Source organism: Brienomyrus brachyistius, chromosome 18 (assembly GCF_023856365.1).
Source record: "Brienomyrus brachyistius isolate T26 chromosome 18, BBRACH_0.4, whole genome shotgun sequence".
In the NCBI taxonomy this organism is placed as follows: Eukaryota; Metazoa; Chordata; class Actinopteri; order Osteoglossiformes; family Mormyridae; genus Brienomyrus; species Brienomyrus brachyistius.
In genome coordinates this window covers 19,441,568-19,454,253 of record NC_064550.1, presented here as the reverse complement: position 1 = coordinate 19,454,253, position 12,686 = coordinate 19,441,568, and the positions used below count along the sequence as shown (strand labels likewise).

Below are 12,686 nucleotides of genomic sequence, written 5' to 3'. Positions count from 1 at the left end.
CTGACATCCTCATAGCAACTGCTGAAACGCTGTATGTCACCCATAAAGACAGTTCATCTTGGGGTGTGTGTGTGTAAGGCATCTTCATTCAAAACTCTTGAGGACACAAGTCATCATTAAAAACCCAGAACTAGTTTTCGTCTACCACTCACGTTGGTTTTGTCGTCACCATACTTGAGGCACAGCGTGCACTGTCTGTTGTCGGTGACATCAGGGGGTGGGGGGAGCTCGGGGCTGCCCTCACGGCTGAACTCCGGGGCTAATGGGAGGGGAGGCAGAGTCACAAACTCAGTGTTGTCACCTGAGCGCAAGAGAATTTCTCCCTCTCAAATTACCGAAATGGACCCACAAGAGCCACTTCGCCACAGAAGGACCCCTGATCCTCGGCAACTTACCAAGTACGTGCCGAGGAGGTGGGGGCGGCGGCGGCGGCGAGTCCGGCTCTCCCGGGGTCTTCGGTTGCGGGGCGGGGATGATCATCTTCATCAGTGGCGGCTGCTCTGCCCGTGCAATCTCCTCCCGCCACTGCGCATAGTTGTGATCCAGGGAAGGGGGCAGCACAGCATTGGGAAGCAGGCCGCTACTGCGTCCAGAAGGGGGGGGAGGTGGGGAGACAGCATCCCATCTGTTAGAAAAGCTTGTACCTCCTGCTCCTCGCCACGCTGATCTAACGCGGCAGAAGAAACACGCACACAAGGTCCCGGTGACACACAAATGTAAACGGCACCATGCCGTCCGCAAGCGGATAAAAACCACCAGCTCGGTGACACGAGGCACGAGGGGAAGCCCACGTCCTCGATCCCGCTTCCACAATGCTCCGTTTGCACCGCATTTCGACTCTGCCGAGACATGACACCCCAGCCGCCAAGTCACTTTGGGCACCAGGACATTCTTCTACCACCATCCTCCCCCGCATAACTCTCCATAAAGAATACAGCACTTCGACTCCCATACTGAACTACTGAATATTACCGTGATGCTTCGAAAAACAAAACACAACTGCGCTTTGTTTTCTTCGGAAGCGCTTCATAGCCGACAGAAGAAGCGCGTGAATGTGTGTGGGGGGGGGTCCGAGCTGGTTTGCGTAAGCCGACACCGTCTGCCTCCCATGGAGGGAGGAGCAGCAGTAGGTGGTAGGAGGTAAACAGCACCCAGCAGACAGCTGTCGCCCGGCAGGAGCACGCAAACTCCCCTCATCTACACGCACGCACACACATACACACACGATAACGTCAGCCAGGTGAGTCAGCTAGATCCCTTGATGTCAGAGACAGCCAAGTGGGGACACGTGTATCTCTAGGAATTTAAAATAAAAAATAAAAGAGCAACACGTCTTAGAAAGTCGAAGTATTGTACGATCAAAATTAAATGAATTTTAGAGTTTCTGTTTCTTGGACGGACATGAACATGACAATAAGCCAGAGCATTTTAAATAAATTCCAGGTCTCACTAATAGGGCAGACTGTCTGAGCAGGGCCGAGCAGGGCAAAACTGGGCCGAACAAGGCTGAGCAGGGACAAGCAGAGATGTGTAGGGCCCAGTAGAACCAAACAGGGTCAAACAGGAATAAGTACTGCCAAATAGAGCCAAGTAAGACCAAACAAGGCCAAGCATGGCCAAAAGGGGCTGAGCAGGTCAGAGTAGAGCCAAGAAGGGCCAGACGTAGCCAATCAAAGCCAAGGACTAAGCCAGTCTAGCGGAAGCCATATGTGCAATGAGTAATTCACACCCACAGGGGGCGATGAGTGGCTACCCTAGACAGCAACAGACTGAAGGTGCCGGTCCAAGGCCCACTGGACCTTCATGGTGTCGGTAGACGGACTCACTTGGAAGACACCTTCTGGGGCTTCCAGAAGCGGGACTCCTTCACCTTGAACCAGGGGAACACGCGCTCCATTTGCTGTGGAGAGCCACAAAGACACGTTTTACAGTGACGGTGGGGGTGGGGCGAGGAGGCCGATGGCCCCTCCCTCTGTGCCACACAACTCGCCGCGGTACTGACCCGAATGAAGAAGGACTTCAGCATGCTGTTGGCCCTCTTGCTTTCGGGATGTCCCCCATCAGAGGTGATGGCGGTTTGGATGATGCGGACGATGTCATCACTGAACTCCAGCTGGAATGAGTAATGACGAGGTCGCGTGAAGATATCTTTGTAGCCGTATTTAAAATTCACCTGTGTATCTGTGTGTGTGCCATTCCCTATCTCTTTTTAAGATTTTTAAGGTGTGGGGGAATAAGAGGGGCCACAATCCATACAGAGGGGTCAATCTTATTAGTCAATAATATGTTTTGAATCAGTGACTGACAGGGAATATGGCACTCTGGGGGCCAATCAGCTTTCAGCAGGGGCCACATGTCCTTGTAGCCCTGCCCCCGGTACATGTCCCTGCCCTCACCACAGCACTGTAGCGCCCCATCTCCATCTTTCTTTTCACAGACTCCAGATCCAGAGGAAAGTCGTTGGGGGGCGGCACCTCCGTCAACACAGGGGGGTCAGGGCCCTCGGGGGAGCGCCGGGAGGGTAGGCTCTCCTCGGGTTCCGGGTTCAGCTCCGGGGGCTTCATTGCAGCCTTCACACACAGAGGTAATTAGCGACATGCTTAATAACCTTTCCAGAGACACCATGTGCAAGAACCGGCAAACCCCGCGGTGTCCCACATTGCTCAGAGCCCTCGCCAGCAGAGACGCTCAAATGTCAACAGAAAGAACTGTTACATTGTGGACTTGCTGGGCCCGGCACGTGTGGACTGAAACAAGCACCTTTTCCATAATCCTCAAACTCCGATATGCAGTTTTCTGGGGGGATCATAATGGTGTTTGTCTGTCTATCTGTCTGTCTATCAGGCCCTCCACTGGACAGTGTGCAGTCACCACTACTATACACTGCTTCAGAAAATCATCAGGTTTACAGACGACGCCGCCATCGCAGCCCTGATCTCCAGTGACAGGGAGAGGGCCTAGAAGGAGGGGGGCAGGAGTGGCATCAAGGAAGAGCAATTTCTCCCTAAATGTCAGCAAAGCCAAGGAGCTGATGATTGACTTCAGGAAGCTGATGGCCCCCTTACACATTTATTCATTTAGCTGATGCCTTTGTCCAAACATACATACAATTATGAAGGCAGGGTTAGACAATCACTGGAGCGATTAGTGTTAAGGGCCTCGCTCAGGGGCCCAACAGTGAAATCACTCTGCTGACCCTGGGGTGTGAACCAAGCGCCATCCAATCACAAACACAGTATGCCAACCCAATGATCCACACGCTGACATTATAAACCCATACATGTCGGTGGGGATGCTATGGCGAGGTTTGGAAGCTTTAACTTTCCGGCAGTCACCATCACCGAAAACCTCACTTGGTCTCACCACACTCCCAACGGTTACTAAAGACAAAATGCACTTCATTGATCCCAGGGGGAAATTCTTGACAATTCTTAAGACGCCCGACAACTCCTTCACCTCCTCGTACACCTGAGGAAGGTCTGAACGCCACTGGCTGTTCTGACCAGTTTCTACAAGCGAACTTTGGAGTCCATTCTCACTGGTTGCATAACATCCATATAGCTGGTGGTGCTGAGTGAAGACCACTCAGAGCGTGACACACACCTCGCAGCGGTCGAGGACATCTTCTTCACCCACTTCTCCTCAGATAAGGAGATCATGCTGGCAGTCATCCCGCACAGCCATTTTCTCTGTTTTGATTACCCACAATGCAATTTGGCTACTCAACAAATGCTGAAGAGTCACCCCAAGGCAATGTGTCACTATGTTCCCCAGATTCTACCTCCATCACACTGCTGATGTATAAACTCTATCTGTCTGCGATGGTCTTATATTGTGTTATGCGCTTGTTTCTGTACTTATTGTTTTGTATTTATCTTTCATTTATAAGGCACTTTGGCCTGCAGGAAGCACGAAACAAATGACGCTTATACATTTTGAATCTCGAGCCTTGAATTTAAGGTTACGTAAGTCTATTCACAGCTGTGGAGTATTTCAATGCTTTGGCATCGGTAAGCAATACATTTCTGTAGCAGACGCTTTTATCCAACGACATGTACTTTTTAAAAAATATTTTTTTGGAGAAAGCAGGGATAGATGGGAGATAGATCCTTGCTCGAGAGCCCAACTGGTGACATTGCTCTGCCAGCCCTGAGATTTGAATCAGTGGCCTCCTGGTCAGAGGTAAAGCATCCGAACTAACTGCAGCAAACACCACCTAACATACAGCTCATGAGGCGAGTCATTCAGATGCCGCTGGACAAGTGCTGACACTGACAGAATCTGGCTTGATAATGGGGAGGGGGGGGGCAGACCTGTCGGTAGCGGAGCAGGTGGGTGGAGGTACGGGAGTTGAGCAGCGCGGTGAGGACCTGCTGCACCGAGGCCTGCAGCTCCTTCTCCAGTGCGGCCCTCCAGTCCACTGGGTGGCGCTCCGCACAGTCGATGCAGGTATAGGCTACAGTGTCCGACAGGTTGGAGAGGACCTCATGCATCTCCTCTGAAAGGGGGGGTGGGATGAAAATGAAGAACAAACGTGAGGTCGGTCTCAAGGTGTTTCTGTTTGCTTCCTTCAGCTTGGGATAATGGTAGCTATCGTTTGACAAATGAAGGCAGCATTGTTGGATCTGCTGGAGCCCCCCTGACTGAATTAATCACATTTGATGGAACGGGAGGACATTGCAGTGGGGAAGGGCAACCTACAGGACCGTTGTGGGATCTGAGCTCGCGAGGCGGGGCAATCATGCGGCGCAGGGCACTCACCGCTCAGGTTTTCGCACTTGGCGTGCACCCAGCGCTCGCAGCGGCTACACTGCATCATCTTGCTGTCGAAGTCGTCGTCATCGTCGCAGCACTTGTTGCACAGCGGGCAGAAGTTGCCTGGGAATCGCGGTAGGAGACGGGAGGCGGCTGTTCAGTGGCTGCTCGACACCTCCCACCCCCCAACCCGCTAAGTCTGTCTTGCTCACCTTTCGCGAACAGCTTGGTGCAGTCGTGACACATGGAGAAGTCATGTGACCACTGGGCATCCCAAGCCTTGCCGGGGGTGGTGGCCCCACAGCTCTTGCAGCGCACACACTTGGTGCAGATCTGCATGAAATGGGGGGGGGGCGGGGGGGGCCGCAGGAAGAGAATGGTTAGCTGTACAAAGCGGCACAGAACGGAGTGAGGAGGAGTCACTTCCTGGAAAACCTACCCAGACCCTTTTCTTCTTGGTGGGTCTGGTGGGATGGTTGGGACTCAAGCACTCTGGGTGGTAGCTGTTTCGGCACTTGTTGCATTCCAGCAGCTAGGGGGGGGGGGAGGTGCAAACATCAACCACACTACTCATCGGCTTTGGGGTACAATCAGCACCGTCACCCCAGACGGCCGGCGCCTTACTTTGGTCTTCTGGTGCTGATGTCCGCAAGTGTGGCAGAAGCGGCAACGACGGCAGCACCAGTTCTCCAGCTGCTCCTGCAGGGGGCGCTCCGTCTCCTCCAGACAGAATAGGTGGAAGGGTTCACAGCACACCTGACAATATACAAACTGTACGGGGAGGACGAGGTCAGGGGTCAAAAATACAGCGTAGGCCCAAAATAAAACTTAGACTCTCTAGGTGACTGAAATAAATACAGGAAGTGCCCAGGTGACACATAACTGTCTATGACTGGCCCACACACAACCATGTGACTGTGGAGGCCCACCCACCTCCACATGGCCGCCGCTGGCGCACAGGAAGCAGACGACGCGCGAGCTGATTGGCACAGAGGTAAGCAGGCTCAGGCCGCCCTTCTCCCACACGGCATCCAGGTCACAGTCCTCCTTAAAGTCTACTCTGATGCGACGCACTCCGTCGCAGGGCACCTTCTGCCTAGCGGGGCCTCCAGTCGAGGGAGTGCGCAGCGAGTTTAAAGGACCGCTTTCGGGATGGGCAGGGGGCAGCCTCTCCTGTAGGAAGGGAAGGGGGGGTGAGGTCATCATGGCATCGCCTGCGTCGCTCCTGGCAACCGAGGCCCACTGCCTGATGGGCTATTAAAAAATTCAGTGTTTACGACCGACCGGTGGGGTTCACCTGGAAAAACACCTGGCGTACCTTGTCTTTGGGTTTCGGTTTGGAGGGGGAGGCGAAACGAGGGGGCGCTTTCTTCGCCTGCTTGCCATCTTGTGCTGGACACACAGAAACAGACAGTCATGAAAGAGCCAGGAGAAGGTTGGCCAAGTCAACCGTCAAAATGCCAACGACACACCTTAAGAAATATTTTTAAATGTTAGAGGAAGAAAATTGTACTGCTGTTTTTACAAAGGTCAGCCTGCTGTGTTTGTTACAAAAACGCAATTCAGCGATTAATGATTATAGATTCAACGACTGAAAATCTTATAAGTCCTGCTTCAATGCCTGAAGACGGGGGGTGGGGGGGTGGGGGGGTGGCGCATGGTGTCAGGCAGTAAAGTGTGGGGGTGCGTGCGACTCCCCACCTGTCTCTGTAACTGGCACGGCCAAGTTCTTTTGCGTGAGCTTCTTCTTGGGCTCGCCGGGGGCGGACTTGGCGACTCCGTCCTTTTTTGCCGGCGGCGGGCTCTCTGCCAGGGGGGGCTGCGGCTGTGGGAGCTGGCCGGGTGAGGTAGCGGGGGGAGCCGGCTGTGTCGCTTTGCGGTCCTTCTTGGGCGCGATGGTGGGCAGGGGCGGCGTTGCCGGGGGCTGCTTGGGTTCGGGCGCCGGCTCCAAGCGCGGCAGCGCCGGTGGCGTGTCTTTCGGGGAGGGGCTCAGGGGTGGGGGCGACTGCTGCCTTGCTGGCTGCCTCTGCTTCTCCTCGCCGTGTTTTGGGGGTGGAGATTCGCTCTTCTTCTGGGACTGCTCCTCCCTCAGGGAGGGGGAAACCGGTTTGGGGTCGCTGGAGTGATGCGAGTCCTTTTTTTCAGTCATTTTGTTTTTCTTTTTATCCTTCTTGGCTACAACGGAGGGGGGGGGGGACAAAAAGACCCGTTTAGGGGGTGGGGTCATAACATGAGGAGGGCCTTCCAGTCAGCGGCACATACACAGCAACATTGACCTTAACTGAAAGCTGATTGGCTCTTGGAGTGCCCCCTCCACTATCACTCACCAATTCAAAACGTATAAATGGCTAATGATAAGGTTCGGCCTGACATCTTATAAAAATCCAAAAGTACCCACTGCTTCCATTGCTGAGGGAAGGTCACCTACCCTTGGCTTGTTTCTGGAGAAAGGCTTTGGACGGCATCCATTGCAGGTTCTGACACTTCCTCTCCCTGAGGAACACAGACACACACATCACCAATCCATTCATCCTCCAACTCCTCCACCTTCCATAACAGCTTATCCAGGATAAGATCACGCCTGAGCCTGGAGCCTATTCCAAGAGGCTCAAGATCACAAACCAGGGGAGGGGAGCCACACAAATACTAAGAACAAGGACTGTAGAAAGAAAATGAAGCGACCAGATGAAACCTTAGCGAACACAGTGAGGACATGTAAGCTCCACAGGCACAGAGCTGGGTGTAGATTGGAACCCACAGCCCTGGAGGATCAAGGCCACACTGCTACCGACTGAGGCAACATGCTACCTCCCATAACAATTGCAATTACTTATTTAGAAAATGCTTTTATCCAAAGTGATATGCTGGAGCAACTGTGGGTTAAGGGCCCAATGATGAAATCACTCTGCTGACCATGTGATTTGAACCAACAACCTTCTGGTCACACAAGAGTCAAAAATGTATCATACGCGATCTTCACTCTAAGTGAAGAGTGGGGTGTGTCCCTCTAAGCTTCAGTGTGAAAATGGGCGCTTTACTGGTTCCCTCACTTGCAGCATTGCTTCTTAATGTTGCGACCCCCAAACTTGGGCTTGTCCAAGCAGTTGGTGCAGACGCCACAGTCGTCCGGGACCTGGCAGCCGGGGCACTGCCCGCAGCGGCGCGACCGCCGTCCCTTGCGTGCTGGGGGTTCCTGGAGAGCCTTGTTCCGTGTCACGGGCTTGATGGGTTTGATGGGTGGAGCCAGGGGCTCCGCCTCCTCGGAGCCCGCTACCGATGACTTATCTGTGTAGGGAACATGGGATGTGGGGTGTCAAATCTCGTCTCCCTGAGGACCAATCCCATTTCTCTGACCCAGTCAGATAGCCACTGTGCAATACTCTAGTAATAATATTATGATTTTTATTTCTGCAGAATTCCGCGCGATTCTTTCACTGCATTGGTACTGTTTATTTTGTCTATTGTTTATTGTCAATGTCCATTAATGTCTAAATGTGTGTATTGTGGTACCATCCATCCATCACTTGGATAGAAAAACTCTCCCCTTCTTTCAAGCCAACAGACAAAGACATACACACACACACTGACTGACATGCACACACAGACACATATACACTCAGGGAAACACACAAAGACACACGCAGATATTCACAGACATACACACACATATAGACCCAAACACACAGACAGACTCATAGACACACAGACACACAGAGACAAACATACACACACAGAGACAATGGGGATCCTAGTCAAAAAAGCTCAGCATACTTCTACATATTTCACTGCTGACAACATTCTCATAGACATTAATGGCAGTGATTCACACAGTGGTGTGTCATCTACGGGGGTGAGGGGCAGAGTACGGGTGCAGGGTCCTCGACCTCACCGTCATTTCCCATGGAAGACAGGATCTTCTCCCTCTCCTCCCACGGCAAGGCACTGAGGGTGGGCATGTCATCAGGGAACACGGCCCGGTTCTGCCCCAGGGCCACAGAGGCACGCCGGCACACATGCTTGATGCGTGGCCCGCGGGCCGACGTCTCTGAAGAGTCGCTTTCCTGGCCCTGGCACCGGAAACAGAACTAGATTACCATCTCAGTCAGGGGGCGTATACAAGGGCGGGACCATAGCAGGCGCTGGCTCCAGCTGAAAGGTGATTAGTTCATGGAGTGTCCCACTCACCAATTCAAGACATGTCACTATAATAAGTTTAGCCTGTCTGTATGACTTATGGCCCTCTTATGCCCCTGGACATAAGGATGGGGGGGGGGGGGGTGGGGGGTTGAAGGGCACACTATGCTTAATATAGCCACTCACCAGTTACCGTTCAGTACAATTTCTAGTTGACTCTGAAATTCCACTAAGTCATTCTCAGAATGACTTAGGCGACAGTGGCCCGTGACACGTCAGGACAGCACTACGCCTGACTGCCAGGGGAATTCGGAGCAGGCGAGAGCTCTGAGAGCACTCTCTCTTTTCTCACTTCACGGAGAAGGCGCCCACGGACCCACCTGGACTTTGGGCGGCTCGCTCGACTTCAGCGACTTGCTCTTCTCGATCCTGTACAGCTGGTCCTGCGCCTTCTTTAGCAGCCCCGCCACACGCCGGTCGGCCATTTTCTGCTTATCGGCGGCGGCAGCCAGCACAGAACCCAGCGATGAGACGGTTGGCGGCTTCCGCGGCGGAACCGCTATAGTCCCGAACCGTTCCCGCTCCTTCTCCCTCTCCTTCTCCTTGGCCCCCACTTCTGCTTCCTGGCCCTTGTCTGAGGGCCTCCCTTTTTTGGAGACCCGCCCCTTGGGAGACAGGGGGGTGGCAGCCGTCTGGAGAGACCCCCCATCTGTGGATCCTGGCATGGGAGAAGGAGAGGTCTCTGCCCCGGGGTCGCCGGGGATGCACTTCTTACGCCCAGGTGTCTTCTTTGGGGGACTGGACACCGGAGACTCCTCAGCATCCTCGTCTGGCGAGAAGAGGCTGGGGCTGGTGTAGGACAAGCCCTCCAGGGCGGCACTCTTCCCCCTCCTGTCTCGTTCTTTCTGAGCCTCCTTCTTGTTCTCCTTTTCCCTCTCTCTACTCCTCTCTGGTTCTTGCTCCTTCTCCTTGGTGCCAGTTTCCCTGGAGGCGGATGCCCCCCTCTCTCGGCTTCCCTCCCTCCCACTGGCTGCCTGGGTGCTGGAGGCAAAGAGGGTGAAGAGCGGAGACGAGGAGGCGGAGGAAGAGTCCCCGCTTGTGCCAAGGCCCCCTGCCGCCTTACGGCCTACCGGCTGGTACGACTCCCCAGCGCCCTCCGTCGGATGGCTCAGCGAGCCCGAGGAGAACGAGTTGAAAGTGTGCGGGGTTAAGGCACTGGCGGCGAGAGGGCTGACCGCCACCCCTGGCAGGGAGCTGGAACTGGCGGCACTGGTGTGACTCTGGAGCGGGGAGAGCTCAGACGAGCCCTTGCTTGCCTGGGAGCTGGACTGGCTGCTCCGTGTGGTCATGGAGTGCGACGGCGACCTGGGCTGACCGCGCAACGCTGCAAACGACCGCCGACGCCGACGCCGGAACTCGCCGGCGGGGGTGGAGAGCGCCTGCAGCGATGACGCTGAGCCGGAGCCACTCCCTGAGGAGGGAGGAAGGGTGACCGACTCAAAGATGCGGGAGTGTGCCGCGCTGGGCGTGAATTGGGGGGCACGGAGCAATGGGCTGCGCTTGTGGTGTGGCGGCTCGAAGCGTGACGCCGAGTGCTGGTGCGGGTGGTGGGGCAGGTGAGAGAAGAGCCGGTTCCCTGCCCCGGGGCCTCCAGTCGGCCCTGGGAAGCCACTACCTACAGCACCGGCTGCCCCACTGCTGGCGCCACCTGGTGGCAGAAGGCCCACGTCCTCAGGGGTGAGCGGCGGGGGCCGGAAGTTGTCGAAGATGGGCTTGCGGATGAGGCCCTCCTTGGCGTACTTGGCGGAGGAGAAGTACCGCTGTTCGGAGAGTGGCATGGAGGTCCAGCGGAAGATGGGCTCCCGCAGGATGGAGTGACGCTTCTCCTGCCGGGGCGAGAGCACCGGCGCCGGGATGAAAGGGGCAATGGGGTGTGGCACCATCCAAGCTGGGTGCTGGTGGTGCTCGCTGATGGCCGACGGAGTGGAGGCAGTGGGCTGCGGCGGTGCCAGTAGCGGTGGCGGCGGCGGTGAAGATGAGGAGGAGGCCGTCGAGGAGGCCTGTTTGGAGCCCCCACGGGAGGAAGACGACAGCAGCACCCCCGTGGCTGGGCTGATGATTGACTTCTTTCTACCCCCGGCCAGGCTACCCTGGCCACCAGCCACCAAGCCTCCTCTCACGGCCACTTGCCCTTGACGGCCCTTCCTGCCCCGCTCCATCACCGAGACATGCTCCGGCTCTGAGGGGGGCGAGGGCGGCCTTGACACCCTCATCTCCCCATCCCCCTGCGACGAAGGCGAGCGGTCGGGTTCCTCAGACGGCGCTTGCGTGCCCTCGGATGCTTGAGAGTCGCTGGAGGAGTCTAGGCTGGGGCTGCTGGAACGCGATGACTCGCCGGAAGAAAGCTGCGAGGAGTGCTGAGATACGGCGCTGGAGCCACAGGACGCCGCACTGCTGCTGAAGCGCCCGTTGCTGTTGTTGCAGCCGCTGCTGTTAAGCAGATTGCCGCCTGGCACGGCACACACACCAGGTGCCGAGGATGGAGGGGCAGCGCCAACGGGTACTGGCGCCCCGGCGGAACCAGCCGGCCTGGACACAATAGTCACCGGCGGTACAGAGAGAGGGGAAGACGAGGGTTGAGGTCCAGCAGCAGGGGTGGGAGTGTCCACCCGCGCCATCTTGTGGTGGGGCTGTGGCACGCCAAAGCTAGCCTCATCCTCGATAAAGCGCTTCGGCGTCTTGATGATGCGCAGTGACACCGTGCTCACCACTGGCATGATGAACTGCCGGATGTTCTTCAGCTGTGTCCTTCTCTTCCTCCTGATGCCGCCCTCCACTCCGACTCCCCCCTGGCCCCCGATGGCCGCCGCCACCTCCTTCAGCAGCTTCTTTTTCTGGGCCCCCTTCTTAGCCCGCTGCAGCAGCTGCTTGGCAATGGTGGCGTCCGTGCGCTTGGAAGGCGGAACGATGCGCACGGGCTTGATCCGCCGGGGGCTCTGCCGGACCCCCGCTGGCCTCCCCGGCCCAGTTGGGGGTTCCTGCGACAGTCCGGATGGGGAGCCACGCAGCTCCACGTTGGCCGTAGGGCCTGCAGCTTGCGGGGCCCTGAGCTTGAGGTGCTGGGGACGTACCCTGAAAAACTTCTGCCTCCTGGTTCCTGGGGCCTCCAGGACAGGTGCAGAGGGGGCTGGGGGGACAATGGCCGCCTCCGCTTTGAGGCGCTCTGCGGACGGGGGCCGTCCCCGCTTGCGCCGTGGCATCACCGGAACGGGGACCACCTTCCTCCCAACGGCTTTGAGTCTCGACTTGAGGGGGGCCAGTTTGACGGGCCGCAGCTGCTTTATTTTGGTTATCTTGGAGATGCGCCCCACCCTGGGCCCCCGGGGGAGCTTGGCCACATCAGGCTGCTGGGCCCGCTGGAGAGGCATAGCCACCAGAGGCAGAGGCCTCCTGACCATTTTCTTGCTCCTTTCTTCCTGAGGCACCTCCTTGCGCTGTACCCCTCCATCCCGGTCTTCCTCAAGGGCTGCCTGGCTCTTCTGGAGCCCTGACGTTGGGGGGCGGCCTCGCCTCTTCTCCCCGGTGCTCGGGGGCCTCCCTGGGGGACGCTTAGTCTTTTCCGGGGGCCGATCAGTCCCTTCGGGCTTGCCATGGGAGGTGGAGGCAGGCAGCGAAGGTGGCCCCCCATCCAGAGGTACTCTCTGCGTGACCAGAGCCCTTGGGGGCCTTCCTCTGGGCTTCTTCTCCTGAGGTGACTTGGCTGTAGCAGAGAGATGTACACACACAAAACAACATTA

The 12,686-nt window shown here is 56.5% G+C and overlaps 1 protein-coding gene across 3 annotated transcripts in view; it reads right to left on the bottom strand.

Annotated features, from left to right (window-relative positions):
* Positions 1-12,686, bottom strand: part of kmt2a (lysine (K)-specific methyltransferase 2A) — a 41,241-nt gene that overhangs the window by 13,811 nt on the left and 14,744 nt on the right. For 2 of the 3 annotated variants that reach the window (XM_048982604.1, XM_048982605.1), the window contains exons 3-19: positions 9,270-12,649; positions 8,645-8,822; positions 7,806-8,040; positions 7,184-7,248; positions 6,457-6,930; positions 6,053-6,147; positions 5,689-5,928; positions 5,380-5,526; positions 5,195-5,287; positions 4,968-5,088; positions 4,762-4,878; positions 4,314-4,498; positions 2,397-2,570; positions 2,003-2,113; positions 1,827-1,900; positions 396-583; positions 153-259 (exon numbers count right to left, since the gene is read on the bottom strand). In XM_048982604.1, coding sequence (XP_048838561.1) covers positions 153-259; positions 396-583; positions 1,827-1,900; positions 2,003-2,113; positions 2,397-2,570; positions 4,314-4,498; positions 4,762-4,878; positions 4,968-5,088; positions 5,195-5,287; positions 5,380-5,526; positions 5,689-5,928; positions 6,053-6,147; positions 6,457-6,930; positions 7,184-7,248; positions 7,806-8,040; positions 8,645-8,822; positions 9,270-12,649 — 5,984 coding nt within the window. The remainder of the gene's footprint in view (positions 1-152; positions 260-395; positions 584-1,826; positions 1,901-2,002; positions 2,114-2,396; positions 2,571-4,313; positions 4,499-4,761; positions 4,879-4,967; positions 5,089-5,194; positions 5,288-5,379; positions 5,527-5,688; positions 5,929-6,052; positions 6,148-6,456; positions 6,931-7,183; positions 7,249-7,805; positions 8,041-8,644; positions 8,823-9,269; positions 12,650-12,686) is intronic. The other variant, XM_048982606.1, reaches the window with a different exon arrangement.